General features: G+C 40.8%; 1 protein-coding gene across 2 annotated transcripts in view; it reads left to right on the top strand.

Moving 5' to 3' along the window:
- Positions 1 to 516: 516 nt before the first annotated feature.
- LOC140491569 (multidrug and toxin extrusion protein 1-like) overlaps positions 517 to 13,187 on the top strand; it is a 43,494-nt gene continuing 30,823 nt past the window's right edge. For both annotated transcript variants that reach the window (XM_072589957.1, XM_072589958.1), the window contains exons 1-5: positions 517 to 642; positions 7,085 to 7,186; positions 9,928 to 9,996; positions 10,786 to 10,934; positions 12,649 to 12,691. In XM_072589957.1, coding sequence (XP_072446058.1) covers positions 574 to 642; positions 7,085 to 7,186; positions 9,928 to 9,996; positions 10,786 to 10,934; positions 12,649 to 12,691 — 432 coding nt within the window. In that variant the 5' untranslated portion in view covers positions 517 to 573. The remainder of the gene's footprint in view (positions 643 to 7,084; positions 7,187 to 9,927; positions 9,997 to 10,785; positions 10,935 to 12,648; positions 12,692 to 13,187) is intronic.

A 13,187-nucleotide genomic window follows, 5' to 3' on the forward strand; every position in this document is an offset into this window, starting at 1 on the left:
TGACAATATTTATGAAAATTACCTCACTGCACATTACAAGATCCAAATTAGCCTGATCCATGGTTGGCTCCGCAACATATCGTTATAGGAAACCACCTCAGAATATGCTTTATGAATTCTGCCAATCTGATGACCCCAATCTTTATGAAGATTAAAATCACCCATGGTTGATGGACTCTTCATTACATGTCAAACTGGCTCACAAGCAGTGTTGACCAGAGTGTGAAATATCCCTTACCTATTAGATATCAAGAAGTAATCACCTTTGTTAGGAAATCACCAGTTTAAAATTAACATCCTTCTGCCTACTAATTGCAATCACAGAAGGAATAAGAAAAACATTCTGCTTGTGAGGAGTACAGTCCTGTGCAAAGTCCAGTTGTGGTAACTGATTTAAAATTGAAACTTTATATTAAACTGGCATAGAGATCTGAGGGAGAGAGGTGCTACAGTTGGCCGATAGTTCTCGAAGGCTCACGGAAAACTGGCAAAAAAATGGCAGATTTGATGCCAGCTACCTCAAACACCATTCCCCAAATATCTGGAATCTCTAGGAATTTATTCCTGAGGAAGATGAGGGGAACTATACCGGTGAACTTCTGGCAGGAGGCAAAAGGTCTTACACAAATTGCTGTGCCAGTGGTGAGATTTTCCTATTTAGTTATAAGTTTGCATCTCGATTAAAAACTGCAGGAAAATATATTCACTGTGATTATGAATGCATTGTTGCTAACTGTAATAAAATCACGATGAGCAAGATTTCCTCTCTATACATGTTCATGATAAACTGTGTTAATGGTTTTCGGATTGGGAGATAAGTACATTATTGAATGGCTTGCAAACATGAGCATTAGTGTTAATTACATATTTTTCAAACTTTCAGGCATAATATTGAGTTCACTGTTTTCCTACTAAAGCCATTTCTCCTATTTTTGTCGACAGTGACAGTGAGGAATGATTGTACCGTTGTCATTTGCAGCTCTGCAGACCCATCTTGTATTTCCTAATTTATCTCATTATCTCCTGCCATACCTCATCCTCCTTTTAGTCATGTAACTGCCACACGCTTGAAATCCTTGTTTTGTTCAATCCTCCTCTAAATCCAGATAAGCCCCATTTTCCCAGACTCTGTACTTGCTTAAAAATCTGTTTGTTATGTTTTTCTAGCTTTTCTTCTGATATACAGGTCTCTATAACTCTTTTAATAAGACCAAAATATTGCTGGAAATCTGAAACAAACACGGAGAATGCTGGAGAAACTCAGCAGGTCTAGCAGCACCTGTGGGGAGAGAAACAGAGTTAATGTTTTGAGTCCAGAATGCACTGAACAACTCTAAAGAAGAGTCATCAGACTTGAAATGCTAGCTCTGTTTCTCTTTCTATGTTTGCTGCTTGACCTTTTGAGTATTCCAACATTTTCTATTGGAAAAATGTTGGAGGTCTCTTCCTAAGAACATCGTGGGTCTACCTACGCCTCACAGACTGCACTGGTTCGAGGAGGCAGCTTGCCATTACCTCCATTGTGGGAAGTTGAGGGTGGACAATAAATGCCAAGCCAGCAATGCACACATCCCATAAAAGAAGTTTATAAAGTGACTTTCATGCGTTGTCTTCCATCTGTTTTATTGAGTATGACTGACTAACAACTCAAATCAAGTTTGAGAAAAAGCACATTTCCAAATCTTGTGCCACCAGCAGGTGAAGTTTCCATTGACTAGTATTTTAATTGCATCAACATTCGGAACACTATGGTTTACAAGTGCAGTGTAGTGGCTGTGTTCTATCTGACATACCTTCACTCCTTTAAGTCTTCCCACGTTTGAAACATAAGATCAATATTCTGAAATTCCCTGCCTAACACTCCATTTAGTACAATCAACATAAGGTCCACAGCAATTTCTGTTAAACTGTCATCAACTTTTCAGGGAATTTGGAATTGGCAATGAACACAAACTTGATAGTACAGCTATTTCCCAAGAATGAATATCATACATTCCTGGTTAACTCATTGACCATCGGTGTCAACATTCTGCTTTTATCGAAGTCTCCTTTTCTCTTCAAATTTATAGTAATTACGAAAGTGGTCTTTGTCGCTAATGGTTCAGAAACCATTAATATAAAATAAAATCTTGTTCTGTCTAAACATTAAAATCCTAAGCATTTGTTTCAATTGCAATGCAGTGGAAATTATTACCCTGGTGTGGTGGAGTATAAAAAACAAGCATTTACTAACCATAATATCCATTTACAAATTAAAACCACTGAAGAATTGGAGTGGACAAATATGTCAATGTTGGAAAGGTTTAATAATTGTTTATGTAGTGATTATGGTATAAAGAAGTCAAAATATGGAAAAGTAGATTTTCTGGATGCCGTATAGTTATTATACAGTGAACAAAATAAATTAGGAATTAATGTGCTCTTTTCCAAATAACTGCAGTATTGCAAATGTCTTTGTTTTGACAAGCCAGTTTATCTATATTCTCTCCAATCCATTGTCGTGTGGATTAAAACCTGGAATACAGGTCTCTCCATTGATATCTTCAGTGGAAGGGTCAATTCTTAAAATCAAATTTCTGCTGATTTCTTATGCCACAGAAAGGTAGTCTGGTGGAGAGAGTGGGGGTGAAGAGGGACACCCTTTTCCCAGAGGACTGGCAGAGGAGCCTACACCAAAAGACCCTGGAAACTGGTTGCCACATGGTCCAGTGCTGCCTGTGGAGAAACAGCCAGCAGTAGCATGAAAAGATCAATGACCTTTCCTGTTCCAGCAAGTTAAGTGCCACATACTTCTCGTTGCCACCTCACATTCACTCTGTCTCTGCTGCTGCACCCGCCTCCCACCAAGGCCTAGGTATTGCCACCCTCGCTACTGCCTGCAATGTCTTCCCTCTGGATGTAAGTTTGCTCACTGAGCTGGAAGGTTCATTTTCAGACGTTTCATCACTATACTAGGTAGCATCATCAGTGAGCCTCTGGTGAAGCTTTGGTATTATGCCCCACTTTCTATTTATATGTCTAGGTTTACTTGGGTTAGTGATGTCATTTCCTGTGTTGGTGAAGTCATTTGCTGTTATTTTTCTCAGAAGGTGGTAGATGGGATTCAAATTGATGTGGTTGTTGATAGAGTTCCAGTTGGAATGCCATGCTTCTAGGGATTTGCATGCGTGCTTCTGTTTGGCTTGTCCTAGATGTGCTGTCTCAGTCAAAGTGGTATCCTTCCTCATCTGAAAATTCACTAACATCTTTCCTATCTCGCTGTCATTCCCCCCAACAACCTCCCACACCACAAACCCTGCATGCCCTTTGCGTTGCCTTTTCACTCCCTCAAAACACCTCAGCACCTTTCCCCCACCTGCACCAGCACTAATAGCCATGCTGTCCACTTTCAATCTCACCAGTTTCCCACCCCCCCCCTTCATGTGAATCCAGGAGAGGACAGCTCACGTTCTGCGGAAGTCTCTGAATGGCTGCATTTTCTTGCAATTAGATAGCTTCACATGTGTGTGCCTTGTACTCCATATTGAACTGATATTGCTGGGTTATGCCAGCACCCTTGCATTGATGGAAAAGAAAACCTAGAAATTGCTGAAGGAACTCAGCAGGTCTGGCAGCACCTGTGAAACAAAGGACAGTTCCGAAGAAGGGTCACTGGAGCTGAAATTTCTCTCCACAGATGCTGTCAGACCTGTTGAGTTTCTGCTGTTTTTGTTTCAGTTCTGCAGCATCTGCAGTTCTTTGTTTTTTTTATTATTATCCTTGCATTGATCCCTGGTCAGGCAGGCACACTCAACATGCTTGCACCGGCCACCTGATTCTGGAACGTTTTTGTAACGTGGGCAAAGTGGACTGTTCTTCATTGGTGTTAAATGTAAAAGTGACATTGGTGAAGTTCTATAAACTTTGCAAAGCTAAAATAAAGCAAGATTTCATCAGCAAGCTACCTTCAAATTCTGACCCAAACCTGAAGCAAATTTTCTGTCAGCAACTAATTCTCTATGTAAACTGCAATTTCAACATTTTCTAATCAACCTGTTTAAAGATGGCGATGACATTTTGAATAGTTTCTTCTGTGTGCCAAATTCAGTTTGCAAACTTATATATCTTCACTTTATTGATGTGCTCTTTAAAACTCCAACAGCAACAATGCCCAACACAAACATCAGAGTGGTAACTTGGTAACTCCAGCTCACAGGAGAAAGTGAGGACAGCAGATGCTGTAGATCAGAGTCGAGAGTGGGCTGCTGGAAATGCACAGCAGGTCAGGCAGCATCCAAGAAGCAGGAGAGTCAATGTTTCGGGCATAAGCCCTTCATCAGGCAAGCGCTCATGACTTGCTCCTCTGATCCTCCATCTTGGATGCCAGTTACCTACATCTCAAGAACCACCCACCCACAGGTAATGCCCATACACACACACACTGTCCATCAGGACCTCGGTAGCTCTGTGGGGAAGGGGCAGTACCAATAATGTCCGTCCCAATGGAGCAATTGATAGGAACCATGCACGGCTGCTGAAAACTGCCATCACTTGACTGAATGCCCGGCTGGGCTTCAAAGGTGGTGCGGGAAATCCTCGAAGGTATTGGCTGTGGTGAGCACTTCCACCGGTGCTGAAAGGGAAAATCCAACAAGTGGGATGCCATTGGAATGTAGTTAATAAGTATTGAGGCAGGTCGAGAATGAAAATACTCGATAGGGCTTGTGGAAAGAAATTATCCATGAAACTCACCCTAAATGACACTGAGCTGATTTCTGGTGATATTCAGCCTTAGAATAAAGTTGTCTATTGTAAACAAGTAATTAATTGATTTAAGCAAGTAATTAATTTTTCCAGTACATGTTCAAACATTGATTATTTTGGCAGGTGTGAGATTCAAACAATGTTAAATCCCTCACTAGTGCATGTCAAATGTCAAGACTTTTAACAAAACTCTGCTATACATTGAAGCTCAGTGTACAAGAACTGAGTAGCTTGAGAACACTTAACAATCTGGGAAAATATGTTTAACCTATAGACAAAGTCAGATAATGAGATCATTATCTGAAGGATCGTCAAATGCACTTCCATCCTCAATATTCCTGGTTTGAGGAGGTAACCAGGGTATTGATGAGGATCGTGCATTACGTGATCTACATTTACTTTAGCAAAATGTTTGATAAGGCCCCTCATGGCCAAACGGTCAAGAATGGAAAAGCCATGGGCTCAAAGGTGAAGTGGCACATTGGATCCAAAATCGGCTGAGAGGCAGGGAGTAGAGGATGATGGGAGAGGGAAGTCACCATGACTGGAAATTTGTTTCTACTGGGGTTCTGCAAGTTTCAAGGCTGGAACCCTTGAAGTTTATGGTGTCCATTAATGAGTTGGAATTAAATGTAGGGAATATGATGAAGAAATTTGAGGATGACACAAAAATTGATACGGTTGCTAAGAGTGTGGAGGATAGCCATAAACTGCACATTGATGAACTGGTCAGCTGTGCAGAGCAGTAGCAAATGGAATTCAATCCAAAACAGGTTTAAGGTCATGCAGTTGGGGAGGGTTAACAAGGCAAGGGATTTCACTAGGAATGGTAGGACCTTGGAAAGCACTGAAGATCTGAGGGGCTTTGGTATACACATCCACAGAGCTTTGGAGATAGCAGATTGGGTAGATAAGGTCATGATTTGGCGATACCAGTGTTGGACTGGGGTGTGCAAAGTTAAAAATCACCCAACACCAGGTTATATCCAACAGCTAGTGCTTCCAAATAAACCTGTTGGACTATAACTTGGTGCTGTGTAATAGATAAGGTGGTTTCAAAGGCATATGGAATACTTACCTGTATTAGTCAAGGCATAAATGCAACAGCAAGGAGGTTACATTAAAACAATATAATATGCAGGTTAGGCCACAACTAGGGTGCCATGTGCAATTCTATCACCACACTGTGGAAAGATATGGTCGCACTAGAGAAAGCACAGAGAAAAGTTAATAGGATGTTGCCTGGGTTGGAAGGACTGAGTTATGAGGCAAGATTGAAAGGGCTATGATTGTTTTGCTTGGAGCAGCGAGATTTAGAGGGAGCCTGATAGAGGTGTATAAGATTATGAGGGGCATAGGTAAGGTGGACAGGAAGGCACTTTTTTCCTTTGTAGCGGTATCAATAACCAAGGGGCATGGATTTTAAGTAAGAGGTTAAAGGCTAAGAGGAGTTTTGAGGAGATTTTCTTTCAGTCAGAGGATGTTGAGTGTCTGGAATTCAATATTTGAAAGGGTAATTAAGCCAGAAACTTGAGCAGTATTTAGCTATTCACTTGTGTTGAAGTAGCCCAGTGCTGGAAAATGGGACTAATGTAGTCAGATCATTGCTGACCAACATGGACACAGTGAACCAAATGGCTTTTTCCTTCTGTGCTCTAAACTTCTTTCACATACTTTATCAATTTAACAGTATGCGTTTTACGAATTCATTCTAATATCATTCAGAAATGGTTTCTTTGGCCTAGCATTTGACGTCGGTGGTGGAAGAATAGTTTTTGCCTAAGTGACACATCACCTTATATTACACTTCCAAAGGCAATTCCTAGGCCTGTCCGTGCAGTTTTCTAGTCTTCCACTGTGAGCTCAAATTCAGCTCTCTCAGTGAAGAATCTGAGGCAGGATAAGGAGCAGGAGTGCTCTTCAATCAGTCAGAGGGATGAATCCTTACAGACAGAATAGCACACTGTAGTAAATGGGAAATAAAAGTTACATTTAAATCATTTCACATGAAGCAAAGGTTGGGTTATATGCATGGGATTGAGAAATACATTAGCAAGTACAGAAAATTATTTAAACATTTATCGTTTTTACAACCACAACTTTCTTCCAAATGAATGAGGTTCCACATTCGTAAAACAATTTTTTTTTCATGGCCAGAGGGGCTGTTTAACTATTATGATGACTTGTAATTCTGCTAAAAGCTTAGTCCCTCTTGATTGAACAGGTGCTAAGTGTTCTATTAACCTCAAGTGAGGTAATATACCTCCTCGACTTCACCATGATAATAATTGTTTTCAGTGAAAGCATTGATTAGCTTAATTCAAATTTCCTTTGTTAACAGTTTTTGGGTCAGCTGATGATGTTTCTCACAAGTATTGTCAGTGCCATATTCTGCGGGCACTTAGGAAAAATTGAATTGGATGCGGTTTCACTTGCTACAGCGGTAAGTTTATTCTTAAAGTGAACCGGGTTGTTTTGCGATTAATTAATTATTGATGAGCACATCAATTCTTCTGAAGTGACACCACCTTGGTCACAGGGCCATGAATCACCACAGTTCAAAGGAATGAGTTACTCATTTGCGAGCAGAGAATGAGTCGGTACTCTGACCTGTCATCTGCTTAAAGTGTGGATGATGAGAGAGGCAAAGATTGATTTTCTTTTTCTTTTTTTATTCATGGAATGAAGGCATCACCGACCAGGCAGTTTTTATTGCCTATCCCGAACTGCAAGCAAGAATTAAGAGCTGTGGTCTGGAGTCACATGTAGGCCAGACCAGGTCAGGATGATAGACTCTTTCCCTCAAGCATATCATTGAACCAAGTTAAAAATCACACAGCGCCAGGTTGTAGTCCAACAGGTTTAATTGGATGCATTAGCTTTCGAAGCGCTGCTCCTTCACAACCACCTGATGAAGGAGCAGTGCTCCAAAAGCTAGTGCTCCCAACTAAAGCTGTTGGACTATAACCTGGCATTGTGTGATTTTTAACTTTGTCCACCCCAGTCCAACACCGGCATCTCAAATCATCATTGAACCAGGTGGACTTTTCCTGACAATCGACAATGGTCATCATTAAACTCTTAATTTCAGATTCTCTTTTCCCCATTACATTCCAATTCCACCATCTGCCATGTCAGGATTCCAACCCAGGTCCCCAGGCTATTATCTAGGTCTCTGGATTACATAGAACATAGAACATCAAACAGAGAACACTACAGTACAGTACAGGCCCTCAATGTTGCACAACCTGTGAAACCAATCTGAAGCCCATCTAACCCACACTATTCCACTATTGCCCATATGTTTATCCAATTACCATTTAGATGCCTCAAGCTGACGAGTCTACTTTGTTGCAGGCAGAGCATTCCAAGCCCTCACTACTCTCTGAATAAAGAATCTTCCTCGGATATCTATTCTATATCTGTCACCCCTCAATTTAAAGCTATTAATTGTTTTTAATTGACACATGGCTGGAATTGAACCCTGGCCCCTGGCACTGTGAGGCAGCAGTGCTAACTGCTGGGTTTGATTCTAGTCTCGGGTAATTGGCTATGTAGAGTTTGCATATTCTCCCCGTGTCTGCATAGGTTTCCTCTGGGTGCTCCGGTTTCCTCCCACAATCCAAAGATGTGCAGGTCAGGTGAATTGGCCATGCTAAATTGCCCACAGTGTTCAGGGATGTGTAGGATATTTGCATTAGTCAGGGAAAATGTGAAGTAATAGGGTAGGGGAATGGGTCTGGGTGGGTTATCTTCAGAGGGTTGGTGTGGATTTGTTGGGCCAAAGGGCCTGTTTCCACACTGTAGGGAATAAAAAAATTGAGGGAATTAACACTCCAGTAATAATACCATGAGGCCAACTCCTCCTTCTTAATTGTCAAATGGTCCTCCAACATTTGTAATCCCTGTCCCACCTTTTGAATTTTCCATTGTGCCTCTCCACTTTCTTCCCCTTTAAAATCGTCCCTAAAATTCATCCCTTTGAACAAGCCTCAAGTAATCCTATTGAAAAACTCTTCCTTTGGCTCAGCCTTCATTTTGCACCCACCTGTGGGAAGTCCATTGGGTTTTCTGTTCTAAGTGAAAGGTGCCATATAAATTCAAGATTTTGTTCTTGTTAGCATTATCTGGAAGCACAAATGAAGGTTGGTCATTTACAGAGGGTGTTATGGACCAGACCAACCCCCCCTCAAAACACTTTAAAAAGGTAGCCTAGATACTAACTTTTTCTTATTTAAGGACAGATGTGAAGTGCTGTATTTCAGATACAATTTAACTGGTCAAACAACTCGACCTATAGCAAAATTCAATTTATTCAAACATTACAGGAAAATACAACAAAAGAACGAAGAACTTAGAATAACTTAACTGAATTGGAAAACTCATCAGAATAATAGATACAGTAACTATTACTAATTAACTGTTCCAATATAGTAACATCACATAAATACATCCCCTGGTAAAAAGGTAAGTTCAGAAAATAGATGTGTTTCACAGGTAGCTCAGCAGCAAAGCGAAACCTCAGTTTCTAACTGAGAGTCAAGAGAGGGGAAAGTTAGCTCCTATTTCTTCAAAACTCCAGCTGCTTCCGCTGAGCGTAAAAGAAACCCCAGAACTCCTGGTCAGTGAGAGCTGACCACATCCATTCAGGATGCTTCTATTGTTTTAACTTTAAAAAAAATCCCAAGGCCTCACAAGCTATTTACTTCAATGGCTTTGCAAGTGCACACCTCTGTCTGAAAGCCTCTGTTTAAAAAAAAAACACAGAATAAAACAATCTCTTAAAGCTATAGCCTTGTCACATGGGTCCCGAAGAACTGCTGAGTCCCATGTGATTGTACCTTCATAATGTTTAGCACCTACAGGAAAGTAGGGAAGCAACATGGACAGATTTGGAGGTTAGGTTGTAAGGAAAAAATATCATAGTTAAGGTTACCTCTAATTTTTTAGAGTGCGCAGGCTCTGAGGCCAAAGTGTGGAAGTGGTTTCCAAAAGTCAATGGTACGATTGACAAATGGAATGCCAATCACCACGCGCGCAACATCGGAATGGCCGCACACATGTACAGCTGCACAGCTTAGAGGGAACAGATTATCATTGACCATAATGATATTTTGCTTATTTTATTGTGGCATCTTCTCCTACGTTACTCAATTTCCTACTTTCTTCTTTCCCATTATACAGTTCATCAATGTATCAGGTATCTCTGTAGGTGCCGGTTTGTCGTTAGCTTGTGACACACTCATGTCCCAGGTAAGTGCATGTATAATATGTGGTGAAGGCTTCCAATAACAAACAGACAAGATTACTTTGTTGTAACAGATTGGGATCAAATCTCTCTGTTCATTCTTTACACAACCATTTTGAACTTGTGTTACCCTCTGGTACTCCCTTTCACTCCTTAAGAACATTTCATTTGTTTGAATAACTCTACCAACTCTCATCTTTACTGAATATGATCAAAATATTGTAAGCTGTCTACACTAAGGTGCAGGTTAAGTTTAGTTTTAACACTAAGGTGTTAAAAGATCTGCAGATGTTCTTTATGTTTCTGCATTCAGGGATTGAAACTTAGAAATGTATACACTGACCAAGAATACTACGCAGTAAGAGGGTGCAGAGTTACAATTGGTAAATGTGATAATTTTACTTGTTGTAGTAGGAAATGGGCAGCATGGCGGCTTAGTAGTTAGCACTATTGCCTCACAGCATCTAGGACCCAGGTTCAATTCTAGCCTCGGGTGACTGTCTGTATGGAGTTTGCACGTTCTCCCTCTGTCTGTGCAGGTTTCCTCTGGGTGCTCCCGTTTCCTCCCACAGTCCAAAGATGTGTAGGTTAGGTGGACTGGCCATGCTAAATAGTCCATCGTGTCCTGGGATGTATAGACTAGTTGGATTAGCCAGGGGAAGTGCAGGGTTGTAAGGATTGGGTGGGATGCTATTTGGAGGGTCAGTATGGCCTACTTCCACATTGCAGAGATTCTATGAAAAAGTTTCTGTTTGTCATGTATCAAAGATGTTAAATTATCTTCCTTTTCCCAGACCTATGGCAGTAAGAACCTGAAGCGAATTGGAGTGATTCTCCAAAGAGGGATTCTCATTCTCCTGATCGCCTGCTTCCCCTGCTGGGCTCTCTTCATCAACACTGAAAACATCCTGTTAGTCTTCAAGCAGTCTCCTGAGGTGACCAAGTAAGAGTCCTCATGCTTTGTTGTGAAACAGGTGGCATTTAGCACTAAACATGTTGAAGTGATGAACTCTCCTGATGGAGCTGCACAATTGCAGAATGTGGAAAGGTTGAGTTTAAGGTCTAATCTCACACATTTTTCATGTACTCAAGTTATAAACAAGGACCTTCCCCTGATCCCACTATTCCTCGCCGTGCATCATTGACTTGTGAAACATCATTAACTGGAAGGGTATGGAGGAGGTTCACTGGGTTGATCCAGAGTTGAGGGGGTTGACTTATAAAAAGAGACTGTGTAGACTGGGATTATATTCATTGAATTCAGAAGAATGAGAGGGGATCTTATTGAAACATATACAATAATGAAGGGAATAGATAAAATAAAGTGGATAGGATGTTTCCACTGGCCGGTGAAACTAGGACTAAGGGCATAGCCTCAAAATTTAGGACTGAATTGAGAAGAAAATTCTTCACCCAGAGGATTGTAAATCTATGGAATTCCCTGACGTTAGTTCAGTAAATGTTTTTGAAGCTAAGGTAGATTTTTTTTGAACAATAAAGGAATTAAGGTGAGAGGGTGGGTAAGTGGAGCTGAGGCCACAAAAAAGATCAGCCATGATCTTATTGAACAGCAGAGCAGGCTCAAGGGGCCAAATGGCCTACTCCTGCTCCTAGTTCTTATGTTCTAATGGCTGACTGGTTGCAACTTCAGCACCTTTTCTCCTTTCTAAATTGTTCTTTATCTGATTGGCAGAATGTAACAGATGGAGTCTCACATGGCTATATTATGGGACCTCAACTTCTTACAAAATATGTTAATTTTCTTAGACAAGGGTGCGTCAGATACAACTGGAGATGGCATAAAAAATAGGAAAGCATGTGGGACAAATCAATTGCAGACAAATACAGATAGGTTGAGTGAGTGAGTAAGCAAGTAGGCATGTGGAACTTTTTAAATGTGCATTCACAAAATGAGGACATCACTGGTTAGGCCAGCATTTATTGCCCATCCCTGATTATCCAGAGGACTGTTAGGAGTCAATCACATTGCCGCAGGTCTGGAGTCACGTGTAGGTCAGACCCTGGTAAGAATGGCAGTTTCCTTCCCTAAAGGACATTAGTGAGCCAGATGGGTTGGAAACATAATACAAGAAAACTGTAAAATTCATCAATTTGAGCTTAAATCAAGAATGATTTCAGAATTCCAAAATGAGAAGAATTTAGGTGTACCACTGTACGATTCACAAAAAGGTTAGTGTACAGAAAGAACAAGTAATTAAAGAAGGCTAATGGAATATTATCATTTATTGTGAGAGAAGCATAATAGTTGGGCTAGAAGTATGTTTCGTTTATCCCTAGGAAGACCCTTTCTCTCAGGTGCGCTATTTTCCAGCCAACCTGTTCAGGAATATTGTGGTGCACCTCTGGAGCAGATGGGTCTTGAACTCTCCTGACTCAAACTGACACTGAAGCTCCATCTTCTCCAATTTATTTTTACTTTTCTCATGGCTTTGACCTGACCAGTCCCACCGAACACAATTATAACCAAAAACATGTACAGTTTCAAAGCAGGACTGACCCACAACCTTCCACTCCCAGATCGGCAATCATTGTGGTTTCAACATATTGCATGTCCCCTTTTGAGTTTGTATTTGTTCATTAATTTTTGTCTTGAACAGTTTTTCTGCTTTTAACAACCTTTCCTATTTCTCCAACAGGTTAACAAATTTGTACGTGCTGATATTTATTCCTGCCCTCCCTGTGAGTAAAGTATTATCACACACTCATTACTATAACAAAATCCCATTGATGCTGGTAATCCACAAATGCAGGATGCTGTTTTCTGAAACAGAATCAATGGAGCAGAATTCTACAGGGTGACCTTTAAAAAGAGTTAATGGGACCTGGATTGGAATCTCAACCCCCATTTCTGACCAATCACATGTTTTGCCCCGTTTGGAGGGGGTGGGGTGGAGGGTGGAAAGTGTGTAAGACATGACTCCAACATGCTGAATCCAAACTCAGTGCTAAGTTCAAATAAACCCCATTCTCACAGGAGCAAGAGACTTAGCGCAGTTTAGATGTAAGACTGAGTTATTTTTCAATACTTCATAATCTTGACTTGATTAAGCAAATGGGAAACTAAATTGTATTTTTTTCGATTGTGGATAATTGCAAATATTCTATTGGGCTGGGTGATGGCATGAGTTGGAGCGTGTGCAGGAGGAAAGTAGGTAGAATGTTGTGGGGATATTGA

Source organism: Chiloscyllium punctatum, chromosome 19 (assembly GCF_047496795.1).
Source record: "Chiloscyllium punctatum isolate Juve2018m chromosome 19, sChiPun1.3, whole genome shotgun sequence".
Taxonomy (NCBI): Eukaryota; Metazoa; Chordata; class Chondrichthyes; order Orectolobiformes; family Hemiscylliidae; genus Chiloscyllium; species Chiloscyllium punctatum.